Raw genomic sequence first — 22,334 nt, forward strand, 5'->3', positions numbered from 1 at the left:
AGGAGCGCGGCCCGGCGGCCGGGCCCGCGCCGCCATGGCCCCGGCGGGCGCTCCGCTTCCCAGCCTCGCTCCCGGGGACGCGCTCCGCCTGCCGACCGGAGATGCTCCCGTTCGGACGGGAAAACAAAACACAACCGCCTCCCGCGGCCGTAGCTTTGGTCCGCGGGCTGCGTGCGCGTTGGGCGCCGCGGGGTTCCCGAGCGCTGCGCTCAGCGCCCCGGTCCCGGCGCTCGCCCCGGCCCTGGCGCTCGCCGCGGCTCGGCCGGAGCCTTCCCCGTGGGCAGCGGGGCCGCCGGGAGCGGGGCCGCGTCCCAAGGGACACGAGAGGATACGCGGGGCCGTGTCTGAGCTGGGAATCCTGTTTGTACCGTAGGGGGGGGGTCCCCATTCCCCACCCCTGGGGTGCGAGTTATCCGCGCTCTGGGTAGCGGGAGATACTCCCGAGAGCAGCTAAAGGAATCCTCTAAGTCGTTCAGTTCGCAAAGCGTSTAACAGATACGTGGAAAACAAGCAAGTATGCCTAAAACCGGGCGGCTTCGTAAATTTCCTAACGTTACTGGGGGGCTCTTGGTGACTTTTGGCATCAAAAGTAGATACTGTTTTCACGGGTATCCGCTCAAAATGCCTCTAGATGTTCTCCTTGTCCTGTGTGTTTCAGGAGCCCGTAGGAATGCGGGAGGTTGTTTTTCCTAGAAGTTGCTGTGAGGTTGACTCAGCCCCTTCCAAGAGCTCTGTGGTAATGCCAGGCCTTTCCCTGCTCTTAACTAGCCTCCTGGGATGGCGTAAAACAAAACAAACCAACTTCCGATAAGCCCTTTGCATCTGAGAAATATGGGAATATGGGAAGAGCGGATCTTGTCATAAGTAGTCAAAGCTCCTTAGGAAGGGTTTTGTCACCTGGTTTTCTTAAGGTGACTGCTTAGTGTCCCAAAATATTTTAAGTTGCTTAATTGCTCCCCCCCCCCCCAACTTCCTCTAGGCAAAGAAAGTGAGGCTGTCCTTGTGATCACTTTTATAGTACTATTTGCAAAAAAAAAAAAAAAAAAGGGAAGGAAAGTCTAATTTATGACAGTTGTCCTAGTTTAAAGCTTTCCCTAATAAAGCTCTAGGGAATGTGCAAAGATGGTCGAGGCTATTTATCAGAAACTGCAAAATCATTATGTTCGTGTGGTTCACCAAAATGGTTTGAAGGGCAGGAACTGCTTTCCTTGGGCATATTCATGCTTAAATAGCAAATCTGTAGGCTTTTTTTTTTTTTTTTCTTAAAAAAAAAAAAGCTAATATACTATTTCTGATGTTTGGGGCAGAAAAACACTATGGCACAGTTCATATGAAATATATTATGCTTTTCATCCATCTTCCAGCTTTTTGGAGGGACTTTCATTTTTTAACTTGAGTTCTGCTCAGTACTGAAAGCATTGATGCTTGCCATCCTTCCCATCCCACTGTTCTCCAACCAAATTAATTGTAGATCAGTGAAAAACTCGGTTCTTAGCTGCAGGAGACTTCCAACACTGACTTCTCAAAGGCCAACAAACCATCTCACTTATAACGTTGCTAGATAGCTATCTGCTTTAGACGTTTTCTGTAGCCAATTATGTTCTGTTACTTGGTTATCTTTATATATATGCATCTAAAAAGCAAATGCAGTACAAAGCAGTAATTCTCATCTCATTTTGTTCATCTTTTCCGTGAAAGGTGATGGAAAGGTAACAGCAGGGCTTGCTGTGTGAGGCCGGTCGCCATCGGCCTCTGCGCTGCTGGAGGTGACGGAGCCAGAGGCGGACATGGGCTCGCTGCCTGGGCACTCCTTGCCAGGTCTCTCACGGACCTGCTACACTGCCTGTCCATGAAGGGACCGACYGAGCTGGGATCCTGTGAGCCTCCCGCCGGGGCTGTTGTTTCTGAGCTGCAGTTTGCAAGGAAAGGGCAGAGTGCGAGCTCAGCACCTGCAGCTTGTGCAGCTCTTGGTGCCTGTGTCACCGTGTGCGCCCCGGCTCTCCTAGACCTCCTAGATCCACCCARCGCTGGCCTCCTGCCTTGGTGCTTGGCCTTTCTCCCCTGTGTGYGTCACTAAGGAAAAACTAGTGGTCACAGGAACGAGGTTAAAACCCCACACACCCTAATTAAGGTTCAGAAAAGAGATAAGGAGGGAAGACAGAAAATCACATAGAAAGAGCAGAGTCATTGAAGAGAGAAGGTTCTATTCCAGAAGATGATATTTAGCTGTCTTAATACCTGTAGTGAATGAAAAATTGTAGTAATTGCTGGTAACTCGAAAGAAAAAAAATGACAAAGGAAGATGGTGAAATATATATTATGGTTGTTAGTGTTAGCTGATTGCTACTGACTTTACCTTCATGCAAGGTATGGTATTGGAGCTGTTGCTTGACAGCAATTTGGACTTCAAAATTTGCCTGGAGACTCTCTGGTGTGTGGTTAGCAATCAGCCACATAGGAGACTGCCCAATGATACTGTTGGCAACAGTGGGTATTTCCAGTTGTAGATATTTCCGTAAGAACAGCACTTTCAGCTTAATGCTATGTCCCTTCTAGGAGCAAAAAAAGAGTTTCAGGAAGTTCCTCCTGTTCCAGGTGATGTTATCATGGGTGGGACACTTTCTAACAATATTGCTGAAGCAAGTGTTTCAAAAAACATCTATTGTCTGGTTCACACTGAAGTACCACATCTGAGTGTGTGTGCTTTAGAGAGGAAGAACTGGGGGAAATGCAAGCTCTCAACCTCCGTTGGCAACTTAAGGACAAGCTACTTCTGAGCTGTACTTAGCACTGTTACAGCCACCGTTTTGCAGTGTCTCCAGTCCTTTCCTGACTGGGAACAGAATTTTGCTTCTCCTGCATGGGGTTACTAGGCCCTGTTAGGATCTACCTGACTTTTRTGTTACTTCTTAAACACATGTGTCAAAGTCTCAACAGTTTGACAATAAAAAGGGTAACCTAAAGCATGAAGACTTTGTAATTGGAGGCTCCCCTAGCAGAATACAGACAACTTCAGAAATAAGTAGAAAAGAGAAAGGTCATTATAAAAGCTATACTTTTTTTTTTCTTTAAGTATGCCCTTAAGCTGATAATGTGCCCTATTGCTTGTATGAATGTTCTCCAAAACATGCAAGTAGGCCAGAATTACTCTCCTAGTATGTAATTTGAAAAGGTTACCATTGTTTTGCATGACAAATTCAATTAACATCTTAAACTTTACACTTCCACATCTCATACTGTACTTCAAACTAGTCTCCAATTAGTAGTCTTTAGATGTTGAATGATTTGAGAGCAATACAAAAGGTGCAAGGCAATTCTTTGTGCTCTGAACCTTGGACCATCTCCAGTTTGAAGTGTATTTCATGGTTGCTTCCAAGAAGGGCAATTGTAAGAGATCTGCAGCTGTAGCATGGGCATGTAGGCATTTGCTAAAAGTCATTCCRTGCAGGAAGAACATTTTTGGAATCTACTCTGGAATCTACTGGCCTATCTTAGTAATACTCCCAACTGAAAAAAAGGAATGTGAATTATAGATGTATAGGCTTGAATCAGCATCGATCTCAAACTCATGGCAAAATTCAGTGTGGCAAAATGAGGTCTGTGGAGTGCTGCATGCCCATGGAAGTTATCAAGCGTAAGTGGTGTTGTATTCRATGGAACTTGGAGAAACTTGACCAAGACCTTTTATTTTTAATATTTATAGATGGTCATTTTATGGGCCTCTTTTGTGTAAACCAGAGCTGTAGAAATACAGGGGAGTTGGATTATGTCCTTTCCTACTGGTTTGTGTTGGTAGTAAACCATCTGGACTTGGTTAAGCATCACTACTGGACTTTCCTCTTCGCTGAGAATAGTTGTTGAACAATAACAAGGTGTAAGATTGAGCCTGGGACTTGACAGGTTACTTCTGAATAAATGGCAGTACAGTTTTATGAGGATATGCAAATCTTAAGTAAAACAGAAATGAAATAACCCACATTTAATTCCTATCCAAATAAATGGGTGGTGTTAAGATACATTAGATAACTGCCTCCTCCAGTGAAGGACCTGCAATTTACTCCATCCTGGCTGCTGGAGTCCAGTGCTGAGACCTGGAACGTGCAACAACATCCCTGTGTCCTGGGTCTRTCACTTATTAGCGTGGGCTCTCAACCTGCCCAGCATCCATGCCTGCAACCTAGGTGTTCTTGTCCATGGTTGGCTTGAGCTGTGAGTCTTTCCAGGTGAAGGTTCTTCTCCTACTTGCTGGCTTGTCCAAATTTGGTAGCAAATTACACACGTATGTTTATGCATATCGGGTTAAATTAACAAGGGAAGAACAAAAAACACACTACTGTCACTTCATCCATGGTCCTTGAACCTCTCACGTGTACCCTCTGGTTCTTCTAGATACTGACATACACCTATGGGTCCTTCAAGATGCTAGCATACACCTGTGAACCCAGTTGCCCGTGGTCCCTTCTCCCTACTCCTGGCATCTCACTTGTAGCAGTTGTACATGGGCTAAAAAATGTAATTATGGAGAAAACCGCATAATTTAATTTTAGGAGCAGGTTTAATAGGAAGATAAGATAAGCTGGGGTGATTTTGTGTAGGTGGGTGCTTTCTTAGATTTCATCCACTCACACCCCTGTGTGGCACACCTTGATATGTGTGAGAAAGCAGAAGAAGGGTTAAAATGATACATTTGTGGTGCGCCCATACTGGATATGTTTATCGTTTGACACCCCACTCCATATTGATGTGTTGTTCATCACTAGCATGCTCCTGAGCTTTGGACTATGTTGACGATGCTGTATCTTTGTAGTAGGGRAAAAAAAAATTAAAAAGAAGCCTCCAAGTGGGTAGAGATAGAGAGGATATTCACTTAGGATGATGAAATTTGCTGGAGATTGGATGGAAGATGAAATATTTGTGGTCCAAAGACCAGGACAACATCTTTGTGAACTGCAAGGATTGCTGACAAAACCAGATGTCCTTACTGGCATGATGATCAGTAGAATCAGCTGCTGGAAGATCGATATCTCAGAACATAAACAGTACTGACAGCAGGAAGGAGATATCACAACATTTATTGGTGAGAAAGGGAGAAGATGCAACCAAATAATAGCTTTACCTCACCATTAGTTTCTTTTTTAATGTGCCACCAGTGTCTGAAGCGTTAATGTGTCGTAAGTGAGCACAGTTGTGTTAGTGCAGCTCCACTGTTCCTGAGTGAGGCGTATTGTGCGCCCTGAGTTCAGCCCCCGTGTTTCCCGTTAACCCTGGAGGGCTGTTCTCAACTCCAGCAGTAGAGAGAGCAAAGTTGTCCTGTCCTGCAGCCAGGCTTCGGGCCCTCTGTTCGTGGGAGCTCGTGGTTTGCTGAACGCGATGTTCCCGGTTCCAGAGAGCTGCAAAACAATTCAGGTCAGGATGGCTGCTGTTGAAATGCAATTCTATTCCATACTTYGAGTTTTGGTCCACTTAAAGAAAAAATTAATATTAAGATAATATTTTATAACTATTACGAATATCAGTCATAGTGTTTTCCCTTATACACTGAATGTAGGATGAAGGAATGGRCAGATCAACTTGTGTTGATCTGAATTTGAATATAGTCAGCAAAAGAGAAAAACCTGTCCAAGCAGAAAAAAAGCTTTTCTGATGGCTTTTCTGTTTCCATTTTCTGTGGAATGAAAGGGAAGAGCTTTGACTTGCAGAGCAATCCTGAAAGAGCTGAAGAGTTGCTGAATATGAAAGGTGGGCCACAGTCAAAGGAAGAGTCTTGACCAGAAGAAAATGTGCAAAGATCTAATTCAAGCAGTAGCTGAGGTACCTTCAGCTCTGGGTGGTGATGACTAGTTCTGCCGTGTGTGAAGTGATATGCCAAAAAACGGAGGTTAAATCTGTTTGGTCTGTTACCAGTCGTAAATATTGAGGCATACATCTCTTATTAGCTTCTTTGTTCTAGTAATTTCTTTTTGGTTTTGGCAAGGCACGTGGAACTTGGAAATCTTCTGCTCAGATTAAGATTAGAGCAATTTTTTTTTTTCCTTCTTGCTGCATATTTTTGTAGACTTGGTCTGTTGTATGTTGAGTGACCTCTGCATCATTTTTGTGATCAGCTCTTACAGGGCTGGTCAACTTTTCTTGCACGCCTTGTAGGTGACTGCATGTGCGCAGCCCTCTCTTTTGGCTCACAAGGTTTCTTGAGTCGGTGGTTGTGCTGCCCTGGCTGGAATTACCTTTCCCTTCCTTTCCTCCCACTTGTTTCCAATGTTTAGAGCTGGTTCCTCAAGGTTTGCTGATATGGCAGATGTTCCCTTCTTGGATGTTCCTGTTTGTAACAGATAATTCCTGTTTCAAGGTCCCTTGTGACCATTTTGACGGTCTAGTTTACATTCCTCCTGACTTCCTGGCATTTGGTTTCAGTAACGTTCAGGGTCTCGAGACAGCAGCCCAGYAGGAAGGCAGACCCTAAGTCACCTTAGCCCCATCTGCACTGAGCTAGTGCTCCTCCTCCTGAAGGTTTTGCACAGCTCCCACCTTGCTGGAAGGGCCACACAACAGATGAAACAAGGTGGCCCCTGCAATCAGACATGGGCCATTTGCCCTCTTGCGTCCTAGCTGTGTCCCCTGGTAGGTARCCAGCAAGGCCAAACTGTGGAGGGGTGACTCAGCACTGGGGTTTAACACTGGTCTGCTCTGGTACGAATCTCAGCTGGAAATGCTCCTGTCTACCTGGTTTGCCTGGAAGATGGGGATAATTCACCTGCTTCCACTTCTGTGGAACAACTGCCTTGTGCAGAAGACAGCCCGGAGGAGCAGCAGGAACGTCTGTTTACCGTAAGGGCCATGATGAGGGAAGAATGTTTATTCCTGGCAAACAGTAAAAGTCCAATTTGGTGTGTGCTTGAATGTGGGCAGCATTAACTTGGTTGGCCTTTAAAGTCGTAATGACCTACGTTTTAGAATGGAGAAGTGAGGACCTATCGGAAAAACATTGCAGCGATATTTTTTAGGGAGCAACAGTTGAGTTTGTTTGCTTTTTAAATTCATGCTTCACTTWGCACTTAGATGCATCTGTTATCCTTACTGTGTATACTTGCTAGAAGATCTTTAAATAAACTGTTGTAGTGTGTTGAGAGGATYGAGGGTAATTGGAAAAATATGGCCATGGTTGTTAATTCTGAAGATCCTGTTTGGATTAGTTTGGATGTTTCTACAAGACATTTTAATAGGATATGTGTCGGCGATGGTTACTGCATCAACAATTTACTGTTACACTTGTCTGTTAAAGACATGTGGTTTAGAGCTTTAAGGAAATGTGGACYTTTCTTTCACTGGCAAAATAAATGGAATTGATGATGAACAGTTTCTGCCACGCACTGTTCTGTATCTGTAAAATGAGATTATGTGGAGTYCTGAAGAGGACAGGTAAAAAAAGTCTGTAGTTTCTACTTGCTCAAGTAGCAGACATCAACTGTTAATGATCTTTCTTTGTGGTTATTATTTGCTATTGTCATATTTGAAGGCACAACTGCTAACTTAATTTTGTCTGGGAATTTGTGATGAGCCTCAAAATACAGCCTGTATTTTTCCAGTAAATAAATGATGTGGCACTTAAGTATTTCTTTTATTAGACAACTTTTTCTGAAGGTGAGAGGGTTCATGTCYGTTTCTTGGTAGTGCTTCATGAAAGGTTAGGTTTTTTGTGCCTTTCGAATCTTTTTTTTCTTTGATATGTTATTATTCTGTTCTATTCAGAAACTGAGGCTTCAAATGACTGAAACAGAAAGACCAAAGGCTTGGAATGAGTGTTTATAGGGCTAGCTGGATGTTCCCCCGAGATTTAAATTTCTCTCCTGATTCTGCTACAGAGTTACTATGGTCTGATAAGAAAATAATCATAGATGATCGTTCTGTGTGTTTTGTGTATACGCATCTAGGACTTCTTTAGCTGAAGCCCTCGCAGGCACTGCTTTGAGTAGATGTATTGCTAGCAAATCTGAAAATCCCGTCCCGTTTCTCTCCCTATCATGGCACTTAAGGAGCATCTGTTGTAGGTCCTTGCGGTCTGGTGAGAAAGTCTCCCTACAGCTTCAGACAAGTTTGCATGTGTCCAATAGTTTTTTTTCTACCTGACCKAATAAAACCTAATGATGCTGAACTAAGTATGACTCACTTCTGATATACAAATACTTTGTAATGCATTTCTTGTTTCTTGCCTCTACCTACGTGCTCAGGAAATCAAAACTTTGTTCAACTGTTAGTTTGTTATATGGTCAAGAAAGACATCGTGCTTTGTACAGGTATCTTACAAATAATACTTCATCACGCTGCACAAATTGTATTAAGTGTGCAGCTTTATCAGTCTTAATTATTAGGCTAGCTTTTGTCATTTCCACTGTTGAGGCCGCTTAACACCCAATATCTGTAACTGGTATAATGCCTTAGTCATATCTCCACTTTCCTAAACACAACTTCTTGTTTTCATCAGGTTTTGAGCCTTAAATCACTGTTGTCAACAGACAGCTTCACATCAGGGTACAACTCCTAGTACTTCATTCAAGTTTGCTGATAAGGCCCAAGCTTCAGTGCTCAGTCAGTGAGCAGCAGTCAGTCTCCTGATGGCTGTTCTTCCTGGGATATTGATGGCAACTCCCCAAAGCTGTGTGCCCTGGCATTCTTACCTTATCAGGTGTAGATATTCGGGCCATTTGTCAGTGGTGGACTATAAAAGCTCCCAAAGAATAAGGAAGCTAAGAATCAGTTAAGGTCTGCAGTGCCCCTCTCTTGACACTTAAATCAACCTTCACAGCATGGAGGTGGGTCCAAAAGTTGTCCCATCTTGCATATTGAGGTAGCCTGGAGAAGGACGGTTGCCTCCATGGCAGTTTTAAGATGGTGGATTCTTCACTGTTGTTCCTCTACTGCTGGTCCCATTTCATAATTTGTGGGCTTTTTATCCCCTTTACCTACTGTGACCTGCTATCAGTGCTTGCTCCCTTCAGCGTGGTTGTCCATGTTCCCTGGKGAATTATGGCAAGTGGCTGGGGGTTGGCCAGTTTTCTTAATGTTCCCTTCCTTATCACACAGCTCTCAACTGTTATGTTGTTGTATTTACCATAAGGACAAAATGCCAAATACGCTGCTTTCTAAATCAACAGTTTGTTTACTTCCCAGTCTTGCTACAGAAATGGTAAATATTTGTCTGGGGTTGGAATTTCACCTACAGTCCTAGCTTAATGCAACCATTCCCACACTATAGGTCTGTGGCCTCCTGCTCTCCTTGCTTTACCTTCCTCCTACAGCAACACATAGGATGAAGGACATTATTTCCTGAGCTTCCACTACGTGTCCTAATATCCTGGTGATTGACTGATGGCAACAAACTGGCTTTGGAAATGTGTGTATGTGTGTGTGTTTAGTACCTGCTACGAGTCTGTAGGTACTGTGATCTCTTGTTTCTCTCCTCATAGCCTTAGGCCACGTTTCTGAGTCACCTACTACCCTTTGATTTTTACTGTATTTAGGTAACATTTGATTCCAATCCTCTTCTGCTYCTTTAAAAAAGAAATTATATTGTATTTGTTGCATTAAACCCAGAACTAATTTAACACCTACACACCTGCAACAGTTTGGTGTGRTCAGCAGGATGACAACCTACTCACGGAGGCAGGAGCTGAGCACCAAATGGGATCACAGTCATTGATAGGATTGGAGGAACTTGGAAAGGCAACCGGTTTGAGTTGAGATAAAAGTAAGGAAGGGTGGCTGAAATAAAGGTGTAGTTATTAAAAATGCTGGGAGCCTGTTTGGAGGTAGCTTATGCTTATASGGCACAGCAAGATAAAGAACTAGCTGCCCTGCAGGTCCTGTAGCAGCACTGACTGCTACTGCAGATAGGAAGTGAACACACCAAAGAACAGTTGGAGATTGAACCTCTAAAGGAGGGCAGTAGAAGAGAAGATGGAAGTTATGCTGATGAGACAGTCTAAAACATCTGACCTTATCAAAATACACCAGCTTGGGTGTATTCTGGGTGAATCCCAGAAACTTGGGATGTGGCCTCTGGTTTGATAGAGATAATGCTCAATGCCTCCCCCGTCCCCCAGTGGAGAATGGAGAGGGAGATATGGAAAATGATTTGTTGATTAAAAAGGACAACCGCCACAGTAAAACATGAAATCACTTCGAGACCCCCCAGGGAGGCAACCAGCAGGAGGCTACTTGGACCACGCCATTTGCACCCTTGCAGCTAGTAGATCTTCAGGAAAAATTCTTTTGGAAGCCTGGAGAAATGGAAACAGAATGGGTAATAAAAATAAACAAACTGGGAGAAGATGGAATAAAACAGAGGCCAAAGGATGCYGGGGACCACAAGGTTTCCTCACACAAGGCTCTCCTGTCAACCCTGCTTTGCCAGGGTGTCACCTTTACTTTCTGACTTTGCAGCTGTCCTCTGAGCAGGAGAAATCAATCCCTGTGCACACAGGGAGCTGTTAGTGATCCATGTCCACAGTCAGGTAAAAGGGATGACTAGGCCACTTGCCTATGTTGTACCCAGTGGACTTGGCATTCCTGAAGCCATTGATAGAAGATCACATMATTCCTTGAAGGAATTCCTTATTCCACACTATAATAGGGCAATCCACAGTAGATATATTGTAAAGAAATTGTAATGTGCAGATTGCATTGGCCTTTTGGCCATCAGAAAGGCCTTCATAAACAACTRCAAGTATTAATACAAAGATGTAATGAAAAGTAAAGGAAGTAGTGTGCAAGAATAGGTCAATGTAGTAGTTGTGATGGTTTTTGAGACTGCAGTGCCCAAGCAGAGAAAACAGCAGGTGAAGGACGAATGACACAGGCATGTAGGAATGTATTTAGAAGAGAGTGGCCATTACGAGTGGGCACACTGAACCAGCCATATAYGAAACAGCCAGGCACATGGATCTGTAAAAAAGGCTGTCGGGAGCTGCGGCGAGTCCGTGGGTGCCTTGTCCTTCACTGACTGTATCAACCTTGACCTGCTCAGAGCCTGTCCCTGAGATAAGGAAGGTGGATGAAGAAGTTTCGAACTAGAAGTGCCAGGAAGACAAAGGGAGCAGAAGCTACGTGGGAGTTGGCGCAGGCCAGTGGCCAGCCAATGGCATCAATGTTGCTAGGCAGGTCAGCGTTAGCCAGCCAATGGCATCCATGTTGCTAGCTGGGTCAGTGTTAATCAGCCAATGGCATCCATGTTGCTAGCTGGGTCAGTGTTAATTAGCCAGTGGCATCCATGTTGCTAGCCGGGTCAGCAACCTTGTGATGAGCGAAGTGTCAATAGAATAASGATATGATGTACARGGTGGGGGGGTGTTAAATATGGGAGTTTGGGTAATAAAGGGGTTTCAGCTTGATTCACATMGAATCCKGTGGAGTTCATGGGTTCTTCTCCTCACAGGCATTTATCAAGTATAGCGCTTTTGCCTTCTAGAGGCTCATTCGGATAGTCATCTTAAACGTTCTTCCAGGAGAAGTGCTTTCTGCTGAACATCACTTYATTTGTACTTTGCTGTATTACAGTTATATATAGTATTTTTTAGGTTGCGAACGCAATTGCAAAATAAACAATGTCTTAATCAAACTAATAATGATAAACTAAGCTTGTGTTCCTCATCTATAAATTTTGATAGTGACAAGAATTTAATTTCACTCTTAACTGATTTATTTAGACCTTATAGACTAAATTGTCTTAGCATGTGCTTGAAGTGAGTTTTTTGAGTGTATGTGTGTTTAATGAGGATTTTATAATTACTATTAGCTGATATTTTGTCTGTTTTGGTTTATACATTCCAGAAACATAATTTAGATGTTTTGAGTATTTTAAATTGCCTCAACAACTACCTAAATCAGTGAGGTGTTTATTATGTACTCTGATTATTTTTCAGAAAATATCCAGTGTAATATTGGCAGTCTGAAGTCTCAGGCTTGGATACAAAAGACAGTCTTCTCGTCTAAGATTCATATGTCAYTGTAAGTATTGCTTCAGTGTTGTTGAAATTGGATGATTTGTGCTGTTGCATGAGGAGTGTTGTTGGGCTTTCTGTTGTTATTGTTTGTTTTCTCGTTTTTTTACAGTTTCATTTGTAACTTCAGTTCTCTATTTTGTTTTTTTACTGATGTAATTTTAGAGTAGAGAAAGTAAAGGAGAGAATGAAAGGCAACACAGCTCTCCCTGAAGGAATCTCTATGCCTCTTGGAGTAGCCCCTAAGTGTCTGGGGTTGGCTGCTAATGTTGAGTTTAAAATCAGGAGGCACTTAAAATCTATCTTAGAATGGATCTATGTTAAAATCTATTGGGTTCAATTGTACTGAGAGGAACTTACGGAGGTATAAATGATATTACTGCTTCTAGGTAAAGCTRTGTTTGTTTGTTGTAATGATTTCTGATTTGCAATCCTGAAATAATGATTGGCCTGAAGAAGCTGGCTCAARTAATTTTCAAAGATCATTTGGAGGTATCATGCTCATCCAGCTGGGCTTGCTAGTAATCAATATCCTAGGTCTGAATTCATGAGTTATGGAGTATAACTCCTCAAGAGATATGCCTTTGGCCTGCTGAATGACTAAATATATAATGCAGTGTTCCCAAAGTAGGGAAGGTTTGTTGTAGTTAACYGTAGAGTCTGACTTGGGAGTCTCAAATTAGCCAAGAGCTGAGCTCAAAAAACTGCTTAAATATCAGGGAGGAGAAAGTGACATGTAAAATAAAAATGAGCAGCATTAAGTATTATGAAAGATGTTTACTAAGCCCACATTCATTTTCGCCATTCTTTTGTTATATTTTGTTGTATTTCGAGGCATACTTGTGTTACATTATCTTAATGCTTTTGCTCAGAGTTTAAGCATTGCTTCTTGTATCATCTCATATAGGAATGCATTGTTTTTCCCTCATTTTGTGATGAGAAGGTTAACATAGCACTGTTAAATGAAGAAGCTGAATGGCARTAGGATGAGGGGAATAACTGGAGGGATTGTCTGGTTATTTACCAGACAATCAACTGCATGCTTGTTGCCATTCTGCTTTGTTGTGTTCCAGTTTACTCAACTTTACATCCCTGATAGCCGTGGGATGGGCCAACGAGGTTGCTGTTACATCTAGCAGTTTCAGTTGAACACTTCTGCTCATAATGCACAATAAATTACCTGTCACTAAGTGAAATAGAAATAGATCTAAGTTTCACTTTATTTTTTAGAGCTTTGGTTTCGGCCTGAAGAAAAAGAAACCTAGGAAAGATGGACTGGAATGTGGGAGCACTCCAGAATGCTGATGCGCAGAATAACTTGCAAAGTCAAGAAGCGTGTTACACTCAGGTGCTTTCCAATGCACATGTTACCGGATGCAATTATACTGGAAATAACCAAATGATGTTTCTGCCAACTAGCAATATGAATGTTGCCTTCACTCCTGTAAACGCCGAAGGATACAAAAATCCAGAGCAGACCTTTTCAGGAGCATCTGTAGCCGGCAGTAGCTTTGCTACCTCAGAATATTCAGTTGATCAGTGTCCCCCTTCCCATGTACCATTAGCAACAAGACCTCCTAGCCACGCACCCCGCGTGCAGGCACAGATAGTTCAGAATCCGTGGCAGAGCTCTAAGGCACAGGTTTATTCCCGGAGGAAGTTAGCCCCATTTCCGCGGATGAACTCTGGAAATAACGTACAGACCATTCCTCGGGAGCCCCAGAGTCAGTATGTTGCCACGAATGGTTATGCTACACGGCCACCAGTCCCACAGCTGAACCCTGTGAGAACCACAATGTTGTATCAAAGCGGTCGCGAATACCCTAATGCTCCCAAGCCGGGGAGGSCCCTGTCCTATAACATGAATGGCCCTGCTGCTTCTCAAGACATTTCAGGACCCATCAATCAGTCATCCGCTCAGTACGTGCGTTCCCAGAGTAATTCTTTGCCCCATAGTACACCTGGACAACATGTCCAAAACCAAAAATATCATCCAAGTCATCACTTCCAAGTTCCGCACTCGCAGAGTCAAAATAATACTGTAAATGCAGCACTGCAGCAACATGTACCAAGCCAGATGGCGTCAGAAACTCGTGGTGGATGTTCTGCACCACCTTTGCTGCCTGCCAGCTGTGATTCGAGAGTTGCAGCACAGCCCTTGCTAGGCATTCAACAGGCAATACAAAATGTGCCCGCTGGATATACCCATAACCAGCAGACGCACCYATCAGACCAAACCAGTGCTGCTTGTTTTAACAGTGGTCAGCAATACTGGCAGAAACAGCAGTCTGGAGAAGTTAGCCAATCGGGTAGAAATGTCTGTAATTTGAGTGGAAATGTGACAGCAAACCAACCTTTTAATGAAATGTCCGCATCATCTCCTGGCATTTCCGAAATATTCTATAATATTGTGCAAGAAGCAGCAAATCCACCAAATAATACTGCTTCAGTTCAGGAAAGCCAGCCTCCTAATTTAATGAATGCACCTATTAATACTCAAATGCCTTCACTGACAAACAGTGGAACAAAAGTTACAAAGGAGAGACTGGTTTGGGAAGCGCAAAAACTGCTTTCTATTAARAAGAAGTGTCTCCTGCTCGAAAGGTTGTTTCAGTACAAAAAAAACCTGCTAGCAGCTTCAGAATCTGACAAGAGTACTTCCACACTTGCTCCATGTTTTCAAAATACTGTTACGAATTTTCTTTCCCAAGTGCCCAATCAAAATGTAGCACCGTCCCTGTCTGAAATGGTGACGACAGGGAATCAGAAACACCCCATTCTAAACTCTCCTCCTGGAGAAAGAAGTGACAGAAGCATGACCAATGTTGACAACGTAGGATTAGAGATGACTCCAAGTAATCATCCAGTGGACCAGGGAAGCTTTTCATCAAACTTCCTTCCCCTTCCTGCTCAGAATGAACTCCCCACTCAGTTAAATAATCCCGAGAGAGCTCCCATCTCGGAACCAAAGGATGTGCCATCCTTGACCTCTTCTCAGAAGACACCGACATCCTCTGACGGCACTTCACGCTGTGGTCAAGCTGATAACCCTTTCAAAATGGTAGGAAAGAACATACCGCTTAAAGCTGGGAGCTCATCATTCCTTCAGTTTGTGTTGAGCAGCACAAATATTTTGAAAGAGAAGAAAGCTGGAGCTACTGCAGATAAAATACTGACAAGTCTCCTTTGCAATGAGAAGCCTCCGCTAGGTGTAATGGGCTCGGATGGAAGCTTATTACAAGACACTACTGAGAGGAACGTAGAAAATTTGAGAGATGAGCAGGCATTTTTAGTTCATACAAACTCTCCTGTTGCAATGGGGTCTGATGAAACTAATTTCCAGAAAGAGGTAGCCCAGAAAAAAGCACTGTTTGTTGAAAATTCACCTTCTGAACAAAACAACTGCACGTACTCTGTGGAAGAGCTAACTGCGTGCCTTGGCTTGTGGAGAAAACACGCTTCAGAACCTGCGAATGCTCAAAATGGTCCAGCAAACGAAAGCCCCGTGGCAAATCCAACGTTACTGTTACCTTGCACTCAAAACACAACAAATAATAGAGAACAAATTAATGTTTCTGCTAGTACAAACGAGGCAGTTCTGCCTTCAACACCTGTTCCTGTAGGGCAAAAACATGAAATGTTGTGTTCCAATTTGATAAAAAGTTTTGAGCTCCAAGTTGCAGTTGTCTCTCCTTTGGTGCTTTCTAATCAGAGAACACAGAGTGAAGAGGCAGACGTATTTCCAACGTCAACAGGTGTAACCTACCCAGTGATTGAAGCGGGAAGCATATGTAGCTTGCTAAAAGAAGGGGAAAATGTTTTAACTCTGGTAAATACTGAAAAAGAAACGATAGAAACTGTTCCTTCATCACCTGATGACTGTGTTCTGGTAGAGAAAGTGAACTTGGATTTGCAACAGATCAAATCAGCTGATGGAAATGAAGTCATTGAAAAGAGTGTCAGTGCAAGGGATGCATGTGATACAAAGCAAAGGCAAGTCAGCAGATCCGTGCAAGAGGTCAGGGAGAGTCTGCGGCTTGGATTGCCAGGCGAGTCTTCACTTCCAGAATTGGGTATGGATCCTTCTAGTCAAATCTTTCAGGAGAATATAAGTGACAATAAAGATAAGCAAGCTGTGTTAGAGCAAGGAAATGCTTCCACGGCAGTGTTGAAAGACGTGATTCATATTTCTAGTGTCTGCTCTCTTGTTGAAGGTGATATATTCTATAATCCGCAAATAGCAAGTATCTTCAACTCGGCTCCTGTGACAAATACATTAAATAGCAGTAGCTCATTAGAAGATAATGCAGGTGACACAAAGCAAAAGGAGCAACAGCTGCACTTGAATAAAGATGATGTAGGCCTGAAAGAAAATGTTCTCCTAGGGGAGGGCTTTCTGCAGATGACATGGGAAGAGTTGCCAGGCTGTATGAGCAAAGCAGATAAGATTTTGGATGGTAGTACAATTAGCAGTGCAGAGAAAGCAAGCAGCGGGGATTCTCCTGAAACACTTTCTACCTCAGAGCAGAACATGTCCATAGATGCATCTTGCAAGTATCCCAAAAATGATCTTGAAAATCTTGCTAGTACAAACCTGGAGCTAACTCAAAACTCACAAGATCCATCACTTGGTGTAAGTGCTGAAACAGCCGTGCTCACTGTTACAGGAGACAGCAGCAAGCAAGATTACGCATCTGGTAAAACCAGTGTAGATGAGGATTTTGAGGATTCAAATCTTTTTGGAGGAGAACCTTTCAAATGTCTAAATGATCAGCTGGCTGAACTTGTGAAAGAGTTTCCATATGGCATTGAAGGTGCTGATACGCAAACAAAAGAGCGAGTACAAAGTGATTCTGTGGTTGAGTGCACCACGAATCAGCCTCAAAAAGAAACTCGGACTTGTAACAAAAGTTTTGATGCAGTAAATCAGGTACAGACTACACTCTTAAGGTCTGAACAGAAGCAAGAACTGCTTCCTGAACCCAACCAGCATTCCTCCAGTGAAAGCCATAAAGCAACAAGCCAAGAGGCAGAAAAAGATTCAAGAGAGAAAGAGAACCTTGAAAGCAATATTCAGTCTGGTCAGAGCCTATGCAAAGAGAGAGAAAAAMCAGACAAAACCTCAAACCCTGAAAGGGAAAAAAAAACTTATTGTTGTCTAATGAGTTGGCTATCTGCAGAGTATGCAATGCCAAAGTGCTCCTGTACATGTAACATATCTGCTTCGGAGAAAAATCAGAGTGATCATCAAATTTCAGAAGCTGGAAGTGCTATTTCTAAAGAGATAGAGGAAAGCAATAATAAATCTGATTCCAAAACAACGATGATCAGTGCAATGGGGAACCAGCCGACTGCAACATGTCAAAACGATGTTGGCAAAAATAAGAAAGGTGTGAGCAAGTTCACCTCTGTAATGAACAAAGAAGCGAGGACGAAGGTGAATAATGAGTTCACACCCCTTGCAGCACAACAGGACAATATTAAACCACTTAATTCTTCTGAAAAACAAGACTCTGATAAATTGAGCAGAAGCAACAGCAAGGAAGAGCTGCAGATCAATAGAAAAAGCCCCTCATTAGGGAAGGAGTCTCATTCTGCCAAAAAAGATTATCAGAATGTGTCTAAGGAGGAACAGTCATCAGGAAAAGGTGGTTGTACAGACGCAGATACTACAGTGTTGCTCCAAAAGAAAGAGAGAGTTGGCAAGATTGAGGCTCTTTCAAACGATAAAACTGAAATAGGTGCAGCTGTGAAACGCAAGAYGGACATTCAGAAATCTAAAACCTCAGAAACTGTAGAAAGTCAGCATTCTGAGGTCTGTCAGGAACATAAGAATAAAATCTGTGAAGAGAACACCGGCAAAGAAGAGAACTGCAGGAAACAAAAGGACAAACTTGGAAAAGAGGTAGGAGTTGGCATCAGAGGGAAGGTAAAATTACCAGTGGAAATAAAACATAGAAAGCTGAATAGCTATCGTTCTGATGCTGTTAAGTTCCCAAATTTTAGCAATGTAGATTTAAAGTCAAGAAATCATATATATTCTCAGCATAAGTCTATAAAAATTCTTCCTTCACAGGAGAGTTCATACAAACGGAAGTGGAAAGAAAATATTGTTGGAAAAAAAGACCCTAAGAGAACAAAGTTGGATGATGAAAAACTAAAACAGTCTGAAGCAAAGAATTCTGAGCAACTTTTGCATAATCAAATAGTAAATCCTGACAAGACTGAAAAATCCATTGGAGAAAATGTCAGGAAACGTAAGAGCTCCTTAACAGATCACTCTGTCCTTAAACTACAGAAGAAAATGGGACAATCTTCAACCATCTCTAAAAACTACTTTTGCAACAAAGAGAGACACCTTGATGGTCAGAATAAAGACAAGTCTTCGGAGAAAATGTTTTCTGATAAAAACCTGCTATATTTAAATAGAAGAAATAACAGATTAAAAATGTACCTTCAAAAGGAACCAAAAAAGCACTATCTGAACAGAGTTGCATTTAAACGTACTGCTCAGGAAAGCATTTATCTGACCAAATTGGAGACATCACCTGTCAGACCTGTCTGGCACATGAAGCCCAAAGCATCACAGAAAACCCCAGATCGAAAAAGAGAGGCTTCTCTCTCAGAAAGTGAAAAATCACACAAAGTACTTGAATTTAAACTCTGTCCAGAGATCCTGTTCAGAAATCCAGCTCCTGATGAAGAAAGCTCAGCTACAAAGAATACCCTGGAGAGGGATAAACCTCTCGTGGCAGGTATGATGTGTATATGATTTTCCTCCCACTTTCCAAACAGTGTAGGCACTGAATAGTTAAGAGTAGGCTGAGTCCTGGATAGTGATAGGTAAAGTGTCATTTGTTAGTGTTTTTATCTATCTTGATTATTAATTTGTTTCCCTACATCATTAAGAGACCAATGCAAGCAAAAAAGGAAATATTTCTTTCTGGGTTGATGTTACACAAATCTACAGATAATGCAAATGTGGGGTTGTAGAAGCTGAAGGTTGACCTTGTTTAGGTACCTTTCCTTCTCCAGCTGTTTGTTAAGMTGGTAAAGAATTCAAAATCCTTCTCCTTTTGTATTATTCCTTTTCCTTAAATTTTACAGAATAAAGTTAGGGAAGTTTAGGACACCGTAGTCTCAAATAACTTCACAGAAGGCTCCCTAGTCTACTTGTAGAAGATATCCAGGCTTGTTTGCATTGGACACTTTCCCTTGGCCTGTCGCAGGAGGTGATCTGGTCCGTATTCAATATAAGCCTGGCTATGGGTAGGTCTGCCTGGGTAGACAGACGAGGAGATACTGAGGTATTGAGGAGAGGAGAGGGCTGCTTTCTAACTGTTGTAGCGCTTTCTTGACCTGTTGTGACATTTGCCATCTTTGCTTAAAGCCTTCCCCTTCCTCCTCTTCCTCCCTCTGTCTTTAAAAGTTTTAACAAGTGCTTTGGTGCTTTGTGAGGCATAAAGATGCCCCATGCTCTTTGATTAAAAACAAAAAAAAATCTTAGGCTGAACATACAAACTTTTGCAGTCACTTTCACACCCAGAGATGACTTGCTGTGTGCTAACGTATACATGATTTTTTTATACTAAGTAGAGACTAATACTTTTCCTATAGGAACCTCCAAAAAAAACCAAACTTTAAAATTCTATTTTTAGGTGTCAAGAGTAAAAAAGAAGATTGGTTAAAATATGATCCAGTGAAGCAAAGAAAGCTGGAAGGGACCTCTGCAGGTGAAATGACTCATGATTATCCATTTCAAAATAAAAGTTAAATGTTCTTTACCTAAGTGTTCCTTTATACCAGCAAGTATTAATGAAATATTTCAATTTGTTCTTTGCTGGTTCTGTTGCCCAAAAGGACAACATCAGCTAGTTGTGTATGGATTTCAAAGATCTGTGGAGAGTTTTATTTCCATAAGCGTGTGTTAATATGTTCTCCCACCTACACGTGTGCAGTTGAATCCAAGGTTGTACTAGTGGTACTATTTGACTGCAGCTTAAAGATGTAGATAAAGCCCAAGCTTCTTACTTCCTACCTTAAAATATAGGAAGTCCTATAATAAAGCTGAGACTTTAAAGACAAAATGATTTTTGTTTTATTTGGCCCTGTCAATAAGTGGACACTGTCTGCTCATGCACCCGTGCTGGAACATGTGCCTGGACAGAATTATTTCTATGTGATGAAGGAAAAGGAGTGCCAGCTGCTCCATCCTCTGGGTTCCTCTTGGTTGGCAATGGCAAATTCTCTGTGGATGGGTCTTTTTTATATCCTGCATCCTGTCCTGCCAACAGTCACGATGGTGTCACCTCAGCCTTCTTCCTTTGCAAATTCAGGGCAGGATGGCTGCTCACTCTCTTTGCTTCTTTGCTTTAAGTGCCTTCCTAATCTTTCATAGTCTGTTTTCTTGTTGGTTTARCAGTAAGAGATGGTGTTTTCAGTGCTCTGACCTTCTTGCCATTCTCATTACCAGTTGTCAGCAGTTGCCAACAAGTCTATACCGTGACCTTGATGCAAGCAGCATTTCTYGGTGTTTACCACTCTTCTGTTGCTGTTACTTGTGTCCTTGGCTATCAGCGTTTGCWTTTTTTTTATCTGTTCCTCTTTTGTTTCATCTCTCAACTCGTCAAATGTGTGTTTCCATTTGTCTCCTCCTCAGTGTTCTTTGGAAATCTCTCATACAAAGACAGCTGGCATTACTGGTTAGCGTTGTAAAGATGCGTTGGAGATGCAGTTAAATTTGACGAGACTGCTGCTTTACTGAGTTTGTGGCATCCTTTCTGATAGCAGGGAGAAGGCTTAAATACCACAAACGTAAGCACTGAGCGTTGTAAGGAACTACCAGACTTTTGGATTAACCAGCTTTATCTGTCTTTCAGTTGAGGACAGTATTCCACTTGATACAGCTATACAAATCCTGGAAGGAGATGATGAGGCACTTCACTTCCCAGTCAAAGACTCAAAAGGCATGTTTCAGACCTACAGGAAAATGTATCTGGAAAAAAAATGCAAAAGCCTGGATAGCGTTCCTGTCTCATAGGTCTGTCTAGAAATCCTTGGGAAAAAAACTGCCAATACCGAAATATATTTTCCCTATTTGCTTCATGTTTGTGAATGACTTTACATTTTATATATTCTTGATGTTGGCAGTTTTTTTTTTTTTTAAATCAGCCTCATATTTTGAATGACTGAGATTTCACTTACACGTTCTGTATTTGTTGCACAAATAGAGTTTGGTGCTGGAGATGTCACTCTCAATTGTATTAGCCTTTTTTTGGCATATTTGCATCCTTTTTTTTGGTTCTAAGTCTAGGAGTTAGCTCACTTTATTAAAAAAAAAAAAAAAAAAAAAGGCACGTTAACAAACCTCAAGTTCATGTCAATTGTCGTAAACTGTTTCTTTCCTGCTTCTGGAAAACTACTTGTGATGCTTTCCATTGCTGGCAGTGGAAAAATATTCCTCGTGGAAAGGGATTGCAGTGGATCCTCAAGCATTATACCTTTGTTTTCTCCTTGGAGTCTGATTGTCGTAATTCTACCAAGGCTATTTTTTCTTTTTTTTAAACATCTTAAGAGTACAAAATTAAAACACACAGAGCAGGGGATACCGTGAAGTATTTATGCTGCTACCAAGTTTTGTTGTGTTTGTTTTCATAAAGCCTGCAGAAACTGAGCTCTGAATTCTTCATTTAAATAGCAGGCTGTTTACTGATGTTTACCCAAAGTGTTTTTTCCCTCAATTTTTGTCTCTCTCTCAGCTGTCTTTGCACTGAAAGAAAAGCGCAATTGTTGAGGTCGAGGGAGTTTGAACTTAGTTTTGTCTAAACTGTGTTGCTCACTTTAACCAGGCTGTAATTAATTTCTTTGTTTATAAACAATGTTAAATAATATTTTACTACACTTTGACTGTGACATAAGAGTTATATTTGTTGCTCRATTTTCTTTAAAGTGCCTTTTCATTATTGTTCAGAATTTTAAATTGAATAGTATTTTTTTCAGAATTGTGGTATTTGATTCTTTTTGTCTGTTTAAACCTTTATACTGAAAGTAAAAACTGTAGATACTTTACTGACTGATTTTTATACCTGGAATAAAATTTTGAGGGCTTGCCTTGCCTTTTTTAATATAAATAATAACTAATTGTTTATTGCAGTTAGTTAAATGGAGATTGAAGATATTCCTAGAAATGAAAAGCAATTTTAAAATAGTTCAATGACATATCTTCTTCTCTGAAAGGTTTTRTAGTAAAACGGAGGACACCACTTCAGTTCAAGCGTTTGTCAAAGAGTAGTTATTATGTAGTTATTACTTTCGAAATTGCATCAGGAATGTTTTTCTCTT

General features: G+C 41.9%; 1 protein-coding gene across 3 annotated transcripts in view; it reads left to right on the forward strand.

Annotated features, from left to right (window-relative positions):
• The window catches only part of KIAA1551 (KIAA1551 ortholog), a 22,361-nt gene extending 258 nt beyond the window's left edge, over positions 1-22,103 (forward strand). Inside the window, exons 2-6 of one of the 3 annotated variants that reach the window (XM_026040332.1) lie at positions 11,916-12,000; positions 13,224-17,898; positions 18,070-18,748; positions 19,652-19,726; positions 20,873-22,103. In XM_026040332.1, the coding sequence (XP_025896117.1) occupies positions 13,264-17,898; positions 18,070-18,748; positions 19,652-19,726; positions 20,873-21,033 (5,550 nt within the window). In that variant the 5' untranslated portion in view covers positions 11,916-12,000; positions 13,224-13,263 and the 3' untranslated portion in view covers positions 21,034-22,103. Of the gene's footprint in view, positions 1-11,915; positions 12,001-13,223; positions 18,749-19,651; positions 19,727-20,872 lie in introns of all 3 variants that reach the window. The other 2 variants (XM_026040330.1, XM_026040331.1) reach the window with 2 other exon arrangements.
• The last annotated feature ends 231 nt before the right edge of the window (positions 22,104-22,334 follow it).

This window comes from Nothoprocta perdicaria, unplaced genomic scaffold (assembly GCF_003342845.1).
Source record: "Nothoprocta perdicaria isolate Ctin4 unplaced genomic scaffold, notPer1 scaffold_253, whole genome shotgun sequence".
In the NCBI taxonomy this organism is placed as follows: Eukaryota; Metazoa; Chordata; class Aves; order Tinamiformes; family Tinamidae; genus Nothoprocta; species Nothoprocta perdicaria.